At 27.2% G+C, this 18,252-nt stretch overlaps 4 protein-coding genes across 4 annotated transcripts; 2 read left to right on the top strand and 2 right to left on the bottom strand.

Moving 5' to 3' along the window:
• The first annotated feature begins 2,120 nt into the window (after positions 1–2,120).
• LOC127285111 (threonine aspartase 1-like) lies at positions 2,121–6,369 on the top strand. Its single transcript, XM_051310929.1, has 10 exons — positions 2,121–2,188; positions 4,193–4,288; positions 4,360–4,427; positions 4,622–4,893; positions 4,962–5,041; positions 5,196–5,263; positions 5,459–5,575; positions 5,647–5,827; positions 5,893–6,044; positions 6,101–6,369. The coding sequence occupies exons 2-10, from the start codon at positions 4,252–4,254 to the stop codon at positions 6,200–6,202; spliced, it is 1,077 nt and encodes a 358-aa protein (XP_051166886.1). The 5' UTR covers positions 2,121–2,188; positions 4,193–4,251; the 3' UTR covers positions 6,203–6,369.
• Positions 6,370–6,625: 256 nt separating this feature from the next.
• On the bottom strand, positions 6,626–9,695 carry LOC127285109 (RNA-binding motif protein, X-linked 2-like). Its single transcript, XM_051310927.1, has 4 exons — positions 9,549–9,695; positions 7,348–7,500; positions 6,960–7,089; positions 6,626–6,872 (listed from the first exon to the last, which is right to left on the bottom strand). Exons 1-4 carry the CDS (start codon positions 9,560–9,562, stop codon positions 6,774–6,776), a joined length of 396 nt encoding a protein of 131 aa, XP_051166884.1. The 5' UTR covers positions 9,563–9,695; the 3' UTR covers positions 6,626–6,773.
• An 86-nt stretch (positions 9,696–9,781) lies between these two features.
• LOC127285110 (ER membrane protein complex subunit 5) lies at positions 9,782–12,998 on the top strand. Its single transcript, XM_051310928.1, has 3 exons — positions 9,782–9,930; positions 12,506–12,558; positions 12,713–12,998. Exons 1-3 carry the CDS (start codon positions 9,849–9,851, stop codon positions 12,899–12,901), a joined length of 324 nt encoding a protein of 107 aa, XP_051166885.1. The 5' UTR covers positions 9,782–9,848; the 3' UTR covers positions 12,902–12,998.
• Positions 12,999–14,394: 1,396 nt separating this feature from the next.
• On the bottom strand, positions 14,395–18,252 carry LOC127285108 (proteasome subunit alpha type-7-1). The gene is made up of 6 exons (XM_051310925.1): positions 18,033–18,252; positions 17,662–17,788; positions 15,239–15,352; positions 15,021–15,154; positions 14,666–14,848; positions 14,395–14,559 (listed from the first exon to the last, which is right to left on the bottom strand). Exons 1-6 carry the CDS (start codon positions 18,132–18,134, stop codon positions 14,470–14,472), a joined length of 750 nt encoding a protein of 249 aa, XP_051166882.1. The 5' UTR covers positions 18,135–18,252; the 3' UTR covers positions 14,395–14,469.

Raw genomic sequence — 18,252 nt, 5'->3', positions numbered from 1 at the left:
CACTATTGAATTTATTGGTTTTTTTTGTTAGGCTGCGTCTACAATAGATTAAAAAATGTGTAACGATCGTGTAGTGTAGTGTAGTGTAAAATCGTGACTTAGAATATTGCAAATTAACTGCTGTTAATAAACAAAAACATAACCTCAAATTCAGATTTTTAATATTGAAGATTAAAATTAATAATTAAATTAATATTAAAAATCTGAATTTGAGATTATGTTTTTGTTTATTAACAGCAGTTAATTTGCAATATTCTAAGTCACGACTTTACACTACACTACACTACACGATCGTTACATATTTTTTAATCTATTGTAGACGCAGCCTTACTAATAAAAATATCCATTTTCTTAACGTACTTAAGTATATAATAATAATTGTAATTAGAATAATAATAATAATAATAATAATAATGTTTTTTATACGGTTTTGTGATTCAATTTTTTATTTTTTAAACCTTTTTTGCGTCAGGTTTTTAAAAAAATTACTTTTTATTTTTAATATTTTAATATCAATTATTATTTGATGTGAAGTAACCGATTATTTGAATCAAATAAAGAAGGAGGGTCCCTAAGGCCTATATTTCGCCCCCTTGGGATTTTAATTTCAATGGTTGAAAACTTTTTCTTATAGTAGAAAAAGTAATTTTTCATTGATGTTAGGTGAAAGGAGGGTGTTTTGGTCAAATTAACCTTTAAATTTTGGGGTTTTTGATTTCAAAAAGAGTGTCAAAAAAACATGCAAAAAACATTTTCCAAATGTTGAGCAATTGACTTGAAAATCGTTGCTCGGGGGTTTTCGGGGTCGCTGATTACGAATCCGACGTTAGTTTTTCAAAATTCAAAATGGCGGATCCAATATGGCGGATGACTTTTTGAAAATCTAATATTATTGGCCTGAAAATTGTAACTCGGGGGTTTTCAAGGTCGCTGATTACGAATAAAGCATTAGTTTTTAAAAATTCAAAATGGCGGATCCAATATGGCGGACAACTTTTGAAAGAACTTAATATAATCGTCTAAAGTAAGTAGTTTTTAGTGATTTTAAATATTTGTCCGCCATGTTGCATCCGCCGTTTTGAATTTTGAAATCTGACTCCGGATTCATTTTCAGCGACCCCAAAAACCCCCGAGTAAAGAGTTTCAAGCTAATTCGAACGATTTTTAAAAAAAGTCCACCATAGTGGATCCGCCATTTTGAATTTTAAAAAACTGACCTCAGATTCGTAATCAGCGACCCCGAAAACCCCCGAGTAGAGAGTTTCAAGCAAATCCAAACGATTTTTAAAAAAAATTCCGCCATATTGGATACGCCATTTTGAATTTTAAAAAACTGACCTCGGATTTGTAATCAGCGACCCCGAAAACCCCCGAGTTACAATTTTCAGGCCAATAATATTAGATTTTCAAAAAGTCATCCGCCATATTGGATCCGCCATTTTGAATTTTGAAAAACTAACGTCGGATTCGTAATCAGCGACCCCGAAAACCCCCGAGCAACGATTTTTAAGTCAATTGCTCAACATTTGGAAAATGTTTTTTGCATGTTTTTTTGACACTCTTTTTGAAATCAAAAACCCCAAAATCTAAAGGTTAATTTGACCAAAACACCCTCCTTTCACCTAACATCAATGAAAAATTACTTTTTCTACTATAAGAAAAAGTTTTCAATCATTTAAATTAAAATCCCAAGGGGGCGAAATATAGGCCTTAGGGGCCCTCCTCCTTTTTGTTTTTTCAGTGTAACCATAATATTTATTCTCTATAGAAGAAAATTTAATTTTTTAAATATCTCCGTTGAAATGAAATTTTTGAATCTAAATATATTAGAATTTTATTTTTTATTTAAAAAAAAACTAATGTAATAAAAAAATAAAAAATTTTTTTTATTGCATTAAATGGTTTTTTAAAATAGAAAATTAAATCATAATATACTTAGGTTCAAAAATTTAATTTAAGCGAGATATTTAAAAAATTAATTTTTCTCATGTCCAATGTAAAGTCGGCTTTCGTCCATCTTGTATTTTCTCCCGCTCAACTTGAACTACGTAATTCTCCTCCGGCTTAACGTTCCCGTGTTCAAGGATCGGATCCAATTGTGTGTTACCCTAAACACCGCCTCGTGGTAAATGTTTAGAGCTGTATGTAAACAAAAATCACTGATATTGTCTTGATAATCACATAAAACGTAAATGTTAATTATTAATTTCAAAAGAACATTACTAAAATTAGATTAATAATTCGACGCCTTCCGTTCATATAATGCTTATTCAAACGCTAATGTAATATAATTCTTATTCAAGATTTACATAATTGAATTAAATGATAGAATTATTGAAGCTTTTTAGGTGGATAATTTATCTCATTAAATGTGTAACAAAAAAAAAAAAAAAGTTGGTTGCACTTTTCCCTATTACAAGTTATAAGTCTAGTAGTACTAAAAAAGATGGTATGACAATAATTTTCAAACACTTCCTCAATTTTTAACCGACTTACAAAAACGCGATTTTTTGACATTTTAAAACCGTTTTTCTCAAAAACTAGAACTGATAGAAACTTTTCGTTTACGGATTTGTGTTCAGCATGAAAAAACCTACTAGAAACAGTTTTGACATTTGTGGCATTAAAAAAATTTTCTAATTTTTTGTTGGCCTGTAATTAATACAAAAAGCGTAATTTAATATTGTATATCGTTTTCGTGATATTGATTTAAACACAAAATATTTATTAACTTCACTGAGAAAACTAGATTATACAGAGTATTAACTGATTAATACCGGTTTATGATATTTTCAAATTGACTAATAGGACAAATTAACCTGGTTAATAAAACTGATTAATCAAGAATTATACTTTTGAGATTAATCCTGGTATTAACTTGGAAAATAAAATAAATGTCAGTGCAGTTGTGGTTAAGTATTTAAAATTATATTAATAATATTAAATCATTAATTAATTATATTAATATTTTGCATAAGAGAAATGTAACGGATGATTTTGAAAGGTTAAGAAATAATAATTAATTGAAATACAAATAAAAAATTGTACTTAATTAAATAAATTAAAATTATAATCAATATCAATTTATTAATTAATTTTATTATTATTTATGACAATAATTTTTTTTTTAATTTTTATTGATGCGTAAAATTATTTATCGTTAGAGTATTGTAAATTCTAATTCGGTAGATGAAATTTTTAATAAACTCAATTTTTCGATTTTTTTAAAGATTATTGTGTACAGTTTTATTAAATTAACGCCTAAAAACTTCAGTTTGACTTAAAATCTTCTCAGTAATATGGAGAAAGATGTCCCGTGATATAAAATGCTTATAATTACTTTAAAACCTTAAAAAATTAAAAAATACATGAAGAAATAGTCATTTATCATCAATTTTTCGAAATTTTTTTTAACTGTGATCTATTTTACAGAAAAATGACATCAAGACGAATTAAGTACTTTAAATTCTGAGTAAAATAAAAAAACTATATTGATCTATCTTGCATAGATTTGAAGATACGCAAATGGTTAAATGATCGTATCTTCAAATCTATGCAAGATAGATCAATATAGTTTTTTATTTTACTCAGAATTTAAAGTACTTAATTCGTCTTGATGTCATTTTTCTGTAAAATAGATCACAGTTAAAAAAAATTTCGAAAAATTGATGATAAATGACTATTTCTTCATGTATTTTTTAATTTTTTAAGGTTTTAAAGTAATTATAAGCATTTTATATCACGGGACATCTTTCTTCATATTACTGAGAAGATTTTAAGTCAAACTGAAGTTTGTAGGCGTTACTTTAATAAAACTGTATACAATAATCTTAAAAAAATCGAAAAATTGAGTTTATTAAAAATTTCATCGACCGATTATTTTCTTTTTTGCCTTAAAATTATCGTGGGGCATCATTGAAATGAAATCAGAAAAAAAAATTGGATGAGCAAGAACTTTTGGGTTGAATTTAGTCCAAGCTCACCGTGGCGGGTATTAATCAGATTATATTCTGTATTAACTATTTTTTTATTATCCTAATTGTATTATTCCAGTTTTCTCAGTTTTCGTTTATAGAATAGAAATGAGAATTCGGTCTATGATAAGATTTTAGAAAACTTAATTAGGGTTTAAATTTTTACTCGAGCACTTTTTTGAAACAGACTATAAGAATAGTTTATTTTTTTATTTTAGAATATTAGAATCTTCATTGGAAATCATTTTTGAATATATTTTATAAAGGAGCATAAATAATGAATGTTAATAATGGATTTATTGCTGTACATGTGGGTATGTAAATTACAATAAAAAAACGAAATCATGTCAGATACGAAATTATTTAATAAATTGGTTATTTTTAGGTGCTGGCCAACACTCAGATAAGCTTAAAGATAAATACATAAGTTTGTGCAAAGAGGCATGCAAGAAGGTATGTTTTTACTGTGGAGGAATCGAAATAGAAAATAAAATGATGCATTAGAACCAATTTATTATAATAATAAAATTTTGATAAAATTAGAACCTTGTTCAACCAAAATGACTTTTTGAAAGATTGAAAAAATGAATGGCTTTGTGCCTAAGGGATAAAAAATATTTTTCATATAAATAATTTTGATTTCTTAGGGAATAGAGAAGTTAATTGGAGGTGGTGGAACTCTAGAAGCAGTAGTTGATGCCACTATTGTTCTAGAAAATTCAGAAATGACAAATGCTGGTTATGGATCGAATTTAACATTTGATGGGAAAGTTGAATGCGATGCTAGTGTAATGGATGGATCTACTTTACACTTTGGTGCTGTTGGAGCTGTTAGTGGTATTAAAAATCCTATTGTAGTTGCAAAACAGCTTTGCGAACGACAACGTCTTAATATTTCACATGGTAGAATTCCACCAAGGTAAAAGTAAATTTATGTTTTATAAATTAGTGAACTTCTAAATTTATTTAACCTTAGAAATGTTTCAGTTTTTTAGTTGGGTCTGGAGCTAAAACTTGGGCTGACGAATTAGGAATTGTAACAATACCACCGAATGATTTAATATCAGGTAAAAAATACAAATCTACCACACATAAAGTGAACACAGAGTTTACTCATATATTATACTCAAGATTAAAAATAGCATCGTATTCTTATTTAAATTATTAGAGCCATATTTAGAGTTAGATCATATATATATATTAATTTGTGTACTGTTTTAGTGAAAGCAGAGAAAGTATACAAACATTACAAGAGAAAAGTGGAAGATCATAGTTCCGATATTAAAAGGGTAAAAATATATTTTTTTTAGGGATAGTTTCACCAACTCTGATTAAAAGTTAATCAGCGATTAAAGCCAATTTAACCGTTCATGATTGGTTGGTTAGGGATTTAATCGCTGATTAACTTTTAACCGGAGTTGGTGAAACTGGCCCTTATCGATTTATAATTGGGATTATTTTAATGTAATTTGTTTTAATTATAGGTGACTAAAAAAAGAATGGATACTGTTGGTGCTGTGTGTGTAGATAATTCTGGTAATATTGCTTCAGCTTGTTCAAGTGGAGGAATAATTTTAAAACATTCGGGAAGAGTGGGTCAGGTAAACAGTAAAAACTGTAAAAAAATTTCAATTTTTTCCATCTAAGTTCTAATAACTGTTTTGAAATCTAGGCTGGTGTATGGGGATGTGGGACATGGGCTGAAAAAGGCAAAAGTTCTGTAGGAGTTAGTACAACAGGTTGTGGAGAACACCTAATACGAACAACATTAGCTCGCACTATTGCAGAAGCAATTTCAAATACTGAGTGCCCTATAATGAGTTTTCATGAGACTATGAAAAATGATTTTCTAGGTAAATTTTTGTAAAAAAAAATTTCTCAAAATTTTGAATCCAACTAATTATTTAAATAATTTTAGATTCTAAATTCTTATCTGATCTGGAACAGAAACTTGGAGGTGCAATTGCTATTAGATATATGCCCGATGAAAAAGTAGGAGATTTACTTTGGAGTCATTCTACCAATACTATGATTGTAGGTTACATGAATTCAACAGAAAAAACAGCAGTGGTAAGTCTCAATTAAAATGGGTCATCTATAAAAACTGAATTATTAATTAATTTTAGAGTCATATGTCACTATTACCAGAATCAGTTGTTGGTGAAAAAGCAGTAGTGGAAGGAATATGTTTTAGATTGTCACCTGTTCAGGAAAACTCAGAGTCTTAGAAAATATTACAACTGAGGGATTATTTACGATTAATTTAGATTACTTGCTGAAATATTTATGTAAATATTGAAAATCGATGTTAAACCTATCCGCTTATCGTATTGTAATATTCTTATTTATATAATATGCAATAAAGTTTTATAAATAAAATTTCTTTGATACAAAATTGTTATAGCTGTAGACATATTTTCAATCAAAGGTGATAATATTTAAGCAAGAGCCTCTTTTATTTTTATTATTGTCTAGAGACAAGGGTCTCCTTTTACTTTGTTTTTAAAGCCTTCCATATTTTTCAAACTAATTTCAAGTTTTCTTTATCAACAATTATTAGTGAAGGCATAAGGTCCTTAACAGATCCTTTTACGTTTTTACTCATGGGCCATTCAAACTACGGGATCTGGTGTAAATAAATGAATAATAACTATTAGTAAAATCATTTTATTTATGTACAAAATTAAATGTAGAACAATATAATTAAGAACAATACTGACAAGTTTTCCTAAATATATTTAGAAAATTATAAATATAGATTTGAAGGAAATTTAATTCTAAATTATGACGTACTGGTAATCATCTATTAGACCTTTTTTCTTCGGTATCCTGCTTTTTTGGTACTTTAGGTACCTTATAGTTTGCAACGTGATCGACTCTAATTGTTCTTCCTAAAATCTAATTTCAATTGTATTATTGATAAAATCTATTGAAAGTGTAAAAATTGAGAAACTAATTTTGTTGCATGGTTTAAGTAATACTTACTTTGATTCCATTAAAATTATCAACGGCTAATATAGTGCTCCTTTGATCTTCATAACACAGGAAACCATAACCTTTTTGTTTTCCAGTAAATTTATCCCGTACTAGGTTAATGTTGACAATTTTTCCATACCTTTAAGTAATATAATTGATAATTTATACTCCATCTATCCACATTCTATTCACTTCTCAGACAGCACGTAAGCTTGCAGCAACATTGTGGCAAGCTTGCCGCGCATTATTGCCAACCTTGCACTGCAAGCTTACGTCAAGTTTGCCGTGCAAGGTTGCTGCAAGCTTACGTGCTATCTAGGCCATATATCCCTATTCTATTCACTTCAATCTCTTTAAAAGGCTATAATTTATAAAGAACAAATACAAAAATACTTACTGAGAAAATACGGCAATTATATCCCCTTCAGTTAAAGTATATGGTAAGCCACCTACAAAAACCCAAGCACTATCCTTATATTGTTCATGCCATGAAGTTTTTAAATTTCCATCTAGTTCTTGTTGTCCAAGTTTGGCAATATTTTTAACATTTCTAAAAGATATTTATCAAATATTTTATATTTATATTAAAGGTAAGAAATAAAACTTATGAATTTTTATCTAAATTATTCTACATAAAAATAACTAGAATCTCAATGGGCACGGACATCTACTGGATGTCTCAGTGACATCCTTCTCAGAACGTTCTTGGGATATTGTTAAAAAGACGTTCTACAGATATCCTTAGGACATCCTAAAAATGCCCATAAAGAGGCATCCTATAGATGACAAAAAGAATGAAATAAAGACATCCTTAACAAGTTCTATGTCTGGCCTAGAGCAGTTACAAAAATATCCTTAAGAAACCTTATGGTTATTTTTGAAAATTTTGGAAAAAATTTGAAACTTTTCAGTATATTTTTTAGACATGTTGAAGATATTACAAAGGAGTTTATTGGACATTTTTAGAACATGTTTGGTACATTCTTGTAACATCATCTTTTTTCGGCGAATTAGCCCATAAGGATCCCTATTGAAAAATCCTGTACAAGAAAATGTAAATGTTCAGCAGCTGAGCTTGTACCTGTTCTGGTGATGAGAACATGTACAAGATCTTGTACAATTTTGGCACCAAAATTTGGAACAAGTTCTTGTACGAGAACTTGTACAAGTAAATATATTTAATATTTGTATACAAGAAAATGTACATGTTCTTATACAAATTCATTTAAAAATTTTTTTTTTTTAAATTTGAGATTTTAATAATTTAAAATCATTAAAACTTTTTACTTATGCATGCCAAAAATTATTGCGCAGTCCTAAGAAAACTACTGCGCAGCCTTCAAAGTTTTTAATTTTTACTAAACAAAGATATAAATGAACCTGTACAAGAACATGTACATTTTCTTGTATACAAATATTAAACATATGTTTTGTACACGATCTTGTACAGAGATTTTCAATAGGGATCAATATATATGACCAGTAATTGCGATATGAATCCATATGAAGTATACATAATTTCAATGTAATATTCATTTCGGTTATCAAAGATTTTAGAAGTTTTTAGTAAATTCCTTGGACATTTTCAGCATATGTTTAGTACATTCTCAGGGCATATTTGGGACATTCTCAGGATATGGTTCGAACATTTTAAGGATACTCTGAAAACATATAAGAACGTTTTTTTTGACATTTCGGGAATATTTTTAGGACATTCTGGGACCTTTTGAAGATGTATTTAAGACATTTTGGGGACAATTTTAGGACATTCTTAAGACTGTTCTGGGACAGACACAGAATATACTTTGGGCGTCTTTAAGTCGTCTTTTTTATGTCTTTGGAACATTGACTCAATGTCCTAGGACACTTTGGAAAGTTCTAAAGTCATCCTAAAGATATCTTGGTGCCCACTGGGATGATTCAATAGAGATTCAAACCATTTTAAAAATTATTGAATTAGAAAAAATTTTCCAAAAGAATTCTCATTTATTAAAAAATTCTAACTGTAAAATAAGTTTTTTTTTTTTATTAAAAACTACATTATCTTATTGCTTTATATTCTAAAATAATATATTCGTACTTTTTGTCAAAATTTTGGACTTTAATGAACTTATTTAAAAATTACGAACTTTTTCTTAATTTCTGTAACTAGTTTGAGGGCGTAAGAGTCGTTAAAATAATACATTTTACTTTTAATTAATAATTTAATTCCAAAAAAAAAATATATGACGCGATTTGAAGAAAGGGACCTTATAAGCAAACGAATTATAGGTTATGTTTACGGTAGTTTTACCTTGATTAAAAGTTGTTTTTTACTTATGATAAACTTAAAATCAGTTTTCATTAAATATTTTGAATGTAATAAATGTAATAAAATTTACTTAAATAAACATTATATTTAATTTTCGGTTTAATTAGCATTTTATGACAATTGAATTCCAAATTTTTAATAAATAATCATTTAGCACACACTTTTGAATTAGCATTTTATTCCACTGGCTTTTTAATTAACATTTTATCAACGGGGGGGGGCGTTTTGTATAAATGGAGCAATGTGAAATTGGTTAATTTAATTGTTAAATACATTATTTTACTTACGTCAAAGGATTCATTGTTTACTTTAAATTTTTCTCCACCGTTTCAGAATAGAATAAGTAAATACTTCTGGGCTGTCGCACAATAACATCGGACTCTCTCACCAGAGATCAGTAGCTCTCACACTGGACTATTGTGCGTTGGCCTTTATTACAACGTCTAGTCACCAGTGACAACTCAGAATCTTTCAGAATCTAAACAAACAATTATATGACTACCATATATATATACACAAGGGGTTATTTAAACATTATAAACTAAAAAAAAGAAAGTGTATTTTTTAAAATAATTAAATTTATAATTATGGTGGTGACTTCAGCACACAAAATTCTTATTTTCGTAGGATTTTTATCCGTCATACATGCTGCTTATTCAGCAGCGCAACGTAAGTTTAACAATTATTGATAAAAGTATATAAAATAGAATCTATCAATCTTTCCGAGTCAAAAAGGTGAAATTAAAACACAATGTAAAGTAAATTTCAATCTCATCGATGGTCAATGAATTTAAGAAATAAAAATACGATAAAAGCAGAGAAAATGAAAAAAAACACAGGTGGTCAATGAAACTTAAAAAGTAAACAGATAGTTAAGGGCAGAGAAACAACACTGAAAAGTTGAATGACTAATTTATCAAATATAAGAAGAAAAATCTCCTTATTTTATTAAGTTAACAAATTTCCAATACTGCCGTGTTTTCTAAAAACTTAGGTAACTGCAAAAAAATCGAAAAATGAGTTTTTTATATCGTTGGAATCGTGGAAAAAAGATACACCTGTTAATGCAAATTATTTTTAAAAATTGTCGTGATTTGAAGAACTTAGGTAACTGCACAGTGCCTTAGTTTCTCAAAACACGGACCTCATTTTTCGAGCCCTCGTCGCATGGAAAACTTAGGTAACTACAGAGTGCTATCAGAGCACTGTAGTTACCTAAGTTTTCCATGCGACGAGGCCTCAAAAAAGGAGGATCGTAATTTAAAGGACCAAGTAACTGCAAAATCTTATACATTTGTTTAAAATTACTATGTTTTTTCTGCAATTAATAATTTATAATAACAATAAATAATAAAATAAAAAACTCCAATACTATATATATATAAATAATTATACCTAAATAATAATTTATCAATTATTGAAAAATTAAGTATTAATTTTAATAAATAACATAAAAGCATTAATAAATTAAGAAAATGAAGTAATATTCAGTAATAACATTTTTTATTTTTATGATAAATATATTTACTGCAGTATCAATTGTCTGTTATTTTTTTTTGGAACGCCTTATTCTGATTTAATACCTACAATAATTTGCCTTTAATATTGTATAATTAAAATAAATTCAATCATATAGTTTAATATTTGTAAAAAACAATAATTATAATGATAACTTTCGCATCTTATTAAATAATTACACTTTATTATTTATTATTTTTTTTATTTATTTTTATATTATTTTTATTTTATTTATGTATTTTATTTTATTTTATATTATTATTTAATATATTCTGAGTTAATACAATATTTGACTCTAATATTGTATAATTAAAATAAATTTAAGCATAAAATTAAATATTTGTAAAAAACAATAATTATAGTGACAACTTTCGCAGCTTATTAAATAATTATAGTTTATTATTTAATATATTTTTACTATTTTTGGCCAAGAAAGATGAAAATTCTTATATATTCCCTGTAGTTACCTAAGTTTTCTGTGCGATCGTAGCACGAGGGACCAAGTAACTACCAGTTACCTAAGTTTCTCGTGCGACGACCCTCGAATCAGCATACCGATAACTACATTTTTAATAATTTATTGAATGTTTAAACAAATACAACATTTATTTTTACATAATTAAAAAGAATAAATTTAAACGAATCGAAGGAACAATACGGCATTTAAAAGTTTTAATTAGGCTTTGCGGTACATATCAATGAAGTTTAAACAGTTTTTCGCGTTTTTCTCGAAATCTTTCATTCTGCAGTTACCTAAGTTTTTAGAAAACACAGCAGAATAGCGACACCGACTTTGAAAATTTTATTTTCAAATAAATCAAAATCTTTTGTCATAATGCGTTTAGAAAATCTTACATATTTTACCGATTTAACATGTTTTTTGTAATTTTAACCCTAAAAAAAGATTATTTTGCACTTTTAAGCAGTTTTTTCGAATTTTTGGATATATACCTATAAAATTACTCTTTTCTTTTGAAAAGTTACTCAAAAACAATTTTTTTCCAATTTTTTAATGTTTTTTTTTTAAAAATATTTATTGTTGTTTTGCAAATTTTTGGTTAGAAACCTAGGGTAAATGCACCAATTACGGCGCGTTCATAAAAAATAACTATTATTATTATATTTAATATAACTGTTGCAAAATGATTTTAAAAAAATTATTTTAATCTTTTTTGGATAGAATCACTAATAAAGATGCACATTTAAACAATTATTAATTTAATTATTTGAGATCAAATTTTTTCGCCCGTCGTAATTGAAACTTTTTTAAGATTTCCATTGTCTTCAATTACGGTGGGCAAAGTATCTTTAAAATACACGTAATTTTGGTCACCGTGATTGATACAAACGCGCTGTAATAGAAAATTGCGGTATCAGTTTTAATTTCTCATATTTGTTTAAATAATCGATTTTTATAAAAATCTTTTTTTTATCTAAATTTTTTAATATCTAAATAACATAAGCTTTTAGTTTAATAAGCCTTAAATTGACTTTATACAATATAAATGTCGAATTTTTTATTTCAAAGGTGTTTTGACTCGAACCGCGCCGTAATTAGTGCATTTACCCTATAATATTCAACCTAATTTTAAATGTCATTTAAATCAATTGTTTTTAACTTAAAAATTTTATCATTTCTTATTTCAAACCTAAACATCTTCTATAATATCAACAAATTTCCAATATTTTATTACATTCGTCTATTAATAATTTTCTAATTTTATAGATCGCTCTTATCTGCGGATAACTGAACAAGAATTTACAACATTGCCTATAGATGTAAGTATACACTTTTTAATATATTATTTATATATTGTATAACAAAAATTGTTAAAATGAAATGTATAAACATGATTTAACAATATTCGTTAAAATATACAATAATTAATTCTACGAATGAGTTTTTATTTTAAAAATGTAATTTTTTTTGCAGATCATCATTCAAGGTATTCTCAGTCTTTTTGTGGTTATGTACGGAGTAATGTTTATTGCAGGAGATTTCAAAGAAATCCGAGCTGTTGTAGATTTGGAAAATAAATCATGGGAAACTTTGCGCAATCTACCTTCGTTTCAAGTATTTAATCATAGAGGAAAAGCAATGTCTCCTGACAATTGTTTTTAATTTTATAGGTTCATACAAATATAAAAAATTGTAAATTTAATGTTAATAAAAAAAATTTCAATTTAATAAATAAATAAAATAATATTAAAAACGTTAACTTAGAACACGTATTTTTATTGAACTCCTTAACCCTCGGAGCACATACTGGATCACACAGACCCTGTCATTAATTTCAATGAAGTGTAATTTGAAAAGTCGGCAATACAACACGAACCTAAGGCCATATAGTGGTAACTAACTAATAAGGAATAATAAGTAACATGATAATCCAAAGAAAATAATAAAATACTAGTAAATATGTTATTAAAAAAGTATAGTTTTAAAAAGTTGTATCGAAAATCACATTTTTATCGTCTTAAAAGTTACCTTCGTTAAACTACAAAATAAATACCTTTTTTAAAAAATAAAATAAGGTGGTATTTTTTCCCTTATTCTAACATACTTCGAGAATATAAATCCCAATTTTTAGCTTAAAATATTAAAAATTACAAAAGTTACATTTTTTTTTAAATTCAATTTTTTCTTTTTAATTAGTTAACTTCACGAATTTTTTTTCAATATGCAAATAATTTAATAATATTTCTAAACTGCATATTCTTATTTTACAAGGTTCAATGAATAAAAAAATATTTTTTTTGTGTTGATCAGTCCAATAGTTCAAAAATGCGGGAGTTTTGTAAAGTAAACAGGGTCACAGCGACCCAGACTGTGCTACTTGTTCGAAAAAAGAGGTGTGTGCTCCAAGGGTTAAGGTAGAATATCTGAAAACTAAATTTTTTTTAATAAAACATCAAATAAGAAATAAATCTTATGCATCAAATCTGTATAACTTCTACAAAACTTTATGGCTTTTAATTTGTGAATAGGTATCAATTTGTCAGAGATACCAATCCGATAAATTGTTCCCGAACTTCTATTTTGGCTAGTTCATCCGCTATGTTGTTAACTTTATTTCCGCTGTGTCCTGGGACCCAGAGGAAGGCAACGAAATAATTTTCAGCTAGTCTGTTGAGTGCCGTATGGCATCCTTCAACCAACTGTGATGTAGTTACATAACGTTTCAAAGCATCAATAGCTGCCTTGCTGTCCGTAATAATATAGATATTTTTATGTCTGCAACATTCCAGGGCCTCAGTAGCACCATAGAATATAACAATTATATTTTAGATTGTAGAACAGTAGTGGTGGATCCCAGACAATACATCCAAAAATGAGGGTCTCATAAAGTCTAACTCACAACATAATTAATTATATCAAGAGGTCGTTTTCATTGTGTGGATAAATTTAATCCTCCCAGAGGTTAAAGACAGTAGATATATTCTGCGTCTGCAAAAAATGTTTGGATACAGTTTCTGCGCGGATGCAGAATATATCTACTGTCTTTAACCTCTCGGAGGATTAAATTTATCCACACGGTGAAAACATTCTCTAAATATTATTTTGATAATTTTTACTATTGGAATAAAAAGTTAAAGAAAATAAATTTCCATTGATTTTCACGAATCAAAATGCTTCTTTTATTAAAAGATTTAACAATATGGATAATTGCATTATAAAAATTAAAATATTCACTTTTTCTGCTTTTTCTTTTCCGCTTCAATTTCTTTTTCTTTTTCAATTTCAGTGACATATCCTCCAATTGTATCTGTATCTAACATCTGCAAATTATAATATTTTTCAGAACGAAATAATTTATTGTGAAACAAAAATAAATACTTTTAATTAAAATTAAAAAAAAAAAAAAAACAGCGGTATATGTCTTACTTGTAAAGGTTGACCTCTGCGCATAACTGCTATTTCTAAATTCTTCTGACCAGATTGAACCACCTCTAATAGAGCTCTAATAGCCAATTTAATGGTACCCTTTTCAGATGCAACTTCGTCAGTTGAATAATATTTCTCAAGAAATTCGCGAACAGTTTTGGCGCTGCGTCCAGTAGCATTTGCCTTAATTACAATAAATATTCATTATTTTTTGTATCAGAATTTCTAAATTCATTAAAGAATAATAAATTAGTTATTATTGACAAAATTGCTATGTGTAAAGGAGCAATCGAATTTCGATATTTAAATAAGGAATAAAGATAATAAATATTATAAAAGCTTAAAAAAAATTTACCTTCCATTCATAATAAATTCCAGAGGGCTCAGTCTGATATAAATGGGGAACTCCGTCATAATCAAAGCCAGCCAATAAACAGGAAATTCCAAAAGGTCTTCTACCATTGCTTTGAGTATATCTTTGCTTTAAGCCTGATATTAAAGCAAAACGATACATTAATTGCAAACAAAATTTTCTGTGTTTGAAAAATGTAATTATTGAAAAATTTTGCTTACCTGCAATATACCTTGTAATATATTCTAATGTGGCTGGATCTTCAACAGTTAATTTGTGACTTTGACATTCTATTTGAGCTCTGTTTATAAGTACTCTTGCATCAGCAGTCAAACCTAAATTTTTTTTTTTAATTATGATTTTAGTTCGGACAATAGCCATAAAAATTTTAGCTTAATCGGTGCAATAGTATTTATTTTATATACATGTATATGTGACGCGATCGGAAGAAAGGGACTTTAGAAGCAAATGAATATTATTTTTACAATAGTTTTACTTGAACTAGAAATTTATTTTTGTTTCTCTCAAAAATGACAAATCATGCTTTCGCAGTAATTTCAGAGTGTCTAACAAAGATTGAGAAAAAAATTCCCTGACTTTTCCCTGACATTTTTTGATTTTTCCCTGACTTTTTAATAACCTTATTTCTGCTTTTTTTTGGACAAAAATATAATTACTGACATATTTAACAATAAATTAATTTCTAATGGTAGTAACAAATGGTAATAAAAACCATTCAAGTTTTTTTAGATTTAAAAATTTTTAAATTCACAAAAAATTTTAATTTTTGTAGAAATTTACAGAAATTTCCCTGACTTTGAATGAAATTTTCTGAAATTCCCTGACCGTTAGACACCCTGAATTTGTTTAAAAATAATAAAATTGATTGAAATTCTTAAAAATTCTGTTAGCCATATATAATTTTCAATTAGATCACTAAAGAAAAATTCCAAAAAAAAGGCTAAATAACTGAAATATTGAATAAAATCTGATGTTACGGAGGGGAGTTTTAACACTATTTTTCATTAAATAATTTAGTTATTTGACTTTTTTTTTTGAAATTTTCCTTAGTGATTCAATTAAAAATTGTTAAATCTTATCATATGTCTGGCAGATTTTTATTAATTGAAATTAATTTTATTATTTTTGAACAAAAACACCGTCTAAAATCGTGCAAGTTTTGATTTGCCCTTTTTGAAAAATATCTAAGAAAAACCCAATTTTTAAAATTTTTACTATTTTTTTTTTTTATTTCTCTGGCAAAAATTAATATTTTTAAACGTTCTTGGGCTTATTGGAAGCGTATTTTGTTATACAATTCAAATTATTTAAAACAATTCATGTCCACATTCTTCCTTAGCGTATGCAAACCATGAGAGTTGGCTCAAAAAAAGTAAAAAAATTAAAGTTCATTTTACAATAAAATGTAATGTTTAAAAATAAAGTAAATAGAACATCATAAAATTCTCTGATTTCTGTAAGTAAATTTAAGATTTACATATACTTTTACTAATCATTTTTTGTCATTTAAATATTAATAACAGGGTGTCTAACAAGGATTGAGAAAAAAATTCTTTGACTTTTCCATGACTTCTCCCTGACATTTTTTTATTTTTCCCTGACTTTTTAATAACCTTATTTCTGCTTTCTTTGGACAAAAATATGATTACTGACATATTTAACAATAAATTAATTTCTAATAGTAGTAACAAATGGTAATAAAAACCATTCAAGTTTTTTTAGATTAACAAATTTTTAAATTCACAAAAAATTTTAATTTTTGTACAAATTTACAGAAATTTCCCTGACTTTGAATGAAATTTTCTAAAATTCCCTGACGTTTCCCTGACCGTTAGACACCCTGAATAATAATTTTTTGACTTTTTTTGAGACAACTTTCACGGTTTGCATACGCTATGGAAGAATGTGGACATGAATTATTTTCAATAATTTGAATTGTAGGGTCAGTTGGGGAACATTGAAACAGTAGTTATTTCAGTTAAATAAAAAATTTTAAAAATAAATACGGCCTCAAACCTTGAACCTTAGATCACCCCCAACAAGGCTTGAGGCCATATTTATTTTTAAAATTTTTTATTTAACTGAAATAACTACTGTTTCGATTTACCCTAATTGACCCTATAACAAAATACGATTCCAATAAGCCCAAGAACGTTTAAAAATATTAATTTTTGCCAGGGAAATAAAAAGAATAGTAAAAACATTGAAAATTGTGTTTTTCTTAGATATCTAATTGAAAAATTAACATATTCTCTTTGTCAAGGTGTCATTTCTTTCAGAATTTTATTAGCTTTTATAAAATAAAAAGGACACAAATTTTAGTTTTAATATTTTTGCAGATTTAAATTACTTTATAGTCGTCGAGAAAGCAGAGGTCGCACAATTTCTGACGGTAGTGTACATTGTACCCCGTCTTTTTTTTTTTATATGTTACCAAAGTTTCCAATCAAAATAATAATTTCCATAGAATTTCTACATATATCTACTACAAGAATCTGCAGTTTTTAGAAAATCGATTTTTTTGAAAAAAGATGTGGTACTAATTCCTTAAAAGAATTTTGTCAAATCATACAAAAGAGTTTTTTTTTTCTGAAAAAAGAGAAAATTTATTATATTGTCAAACCTGCAAAAGCCATAACTGCATGATCATCCAAAAGGCATATTTTGCGGACAGTGCGTTCTTCTTGTAATTTAGCCACAGACTTCTTCTCAACTCCAAGAACAACAACATCCTTTCCACGAACACCTACCTATTTAATTTTTTTTTAATGTATAAAATTTTTATTAATTAAGATAATTAAATTTTTCTAATTAAAATTTAATTTTAGTTATAATTAATAATTTTTCTATTCTTAATAATTTTTAATTTTTTGAAATATTTATTATTTTATAAATTTTTGAGAATATAAATCTATAAATATTAATATATTTTTTAAAAATAAAATTTAAAGATGATAAATATTTTTAAGGTTAAATGCCGAAAAATTGACTTACAGCAGTGGAACCTTTTCGTACAGCTTCCTGTGCGTATTCAACTTGAAGTAAATGACCATCTGGAGAAAAAACGGTAATTGCTCGATCGTAACGTGATGACATTTTCAAATATTTAACTATTTAATTTTCAAATAATTTAAATGACCACTTTTTCTCTCCTTATAAATAAAACAATGATGCCGTCTCATGCACATACACATACAAATCGTTTTTACAAATT

The sequence above is a fragment of the Leptopilina boulardi genome, unplaced genomic scaffold, assembly GCF_019393585.1.
Source record: "Leptopilina boulardi isolate dan_hultmark-lab unplaced genomic scaffold, ZJU_Lbou_2.1 LbouV2_330, whole genome shotgun sequence".
Classification (NCBI taxonomy): Eukaryota; Metazoa; Arthropoda; class Insecta; order Hymenoptera; family Figitidae; genus Leptopilina; species Leptopilina boulardi.
The sequence above is the reverse complement of the archived record's forward strand: the minus strand, read 5'-3'. Positions and strand labels throughout refer to the sequence as shown.

What these genes read in the sequence shown, in the direction of transcription:
- LOC127285111 (XM_051310929.1), top strand. Translation starts at nt 4,252, where the DNA reads ATGAATGTTAATAATGGATTTATTGCTGTACATGTGG. An exon ending in ATTTATTGCTGTACATGTGG is followed by an intron (nt 4,289 to 4,359) that starts GTATGTAAATTA and finishes GGTTATTTTTAG; the next exon opens with GTGCTGGCCAACACTCAGAT. An exon ending in ACCGAATGATTTAATATCAG is followed by an intron (nt 5,042 to 5,195) that starts GTAAAAAATACA and finishes GTACTGTTTTAG; the next exon opens with TGAAAGCAGAGAAAGTATAC.
- LOC127285109 (XM_051310927.1), bottom strand. An exon ending in ATAATTGCCGTATTTTCTCA is followed by an intron (nt 7,090 to 7,347) that starts GTAAGTATTTTT and finishes TATTACTTAAAG; the next exon opens with GTATGGAAAAATTGTCAACA. An exon ending in ATAATTTTAATGGAATCAAA is followed by an intron (nt 6,873 to 6,959) that starts GTAAGTATTACT and finishes AATTGAAATTAG; the next exon opens with ATTTTAGGAAGAACAATTAG.
- LOC127285110 (XM_051310928.1), top strand. Translation starts at nt 9,849, where the DNA reads ATGGTGGTGACTTCAGCACACAAAATTCTTATTTTCGTAGGATTTTTA. An exon ending in TGCTTATTCAGCAGCGCAAC is followed by an intron (nt 9,931 to 12,505) that starts GTAAGTTTAACA and finishes CTAATTTTATAG; the next exon opens with ATCGCTCTTATCTGCGGATA. An exon ending in TTACAACATTGCCTATAGAT is followed by an intron (nt 12,559 to 12,712) that starts GTAAGTATACAC and finishes TTTTTTTTGCAG; the next exon opens with ATCATCATTCAAGGTATTCT.
- LOC127285108 (XM_051310925.1), bottom strand. Translation starts at nt 18,134, where the DNA reads ATGTCATCACGTTACGATCGAGCAATTACCGTTTTTTCTCCAGATGGT. An exon ending in TACGAAAAGGTTCCACTGCT is followed by an intron (nt 17,789 to 18,032) that starts GTAAGTCAATTT and finishes AAAATTAAATAG; the next exon opens with GTAGGTGTTCGTGGAAAGGA. An exon ending in TGCAGTTATGGCTTTTGCAG is followed by an intron (nt 15,353 to 17,661) that starts GTTTGACAATAT and finishes AAAAAAATTTAG; the next exon opens with GTTTGACTGCTGATGCAAGA.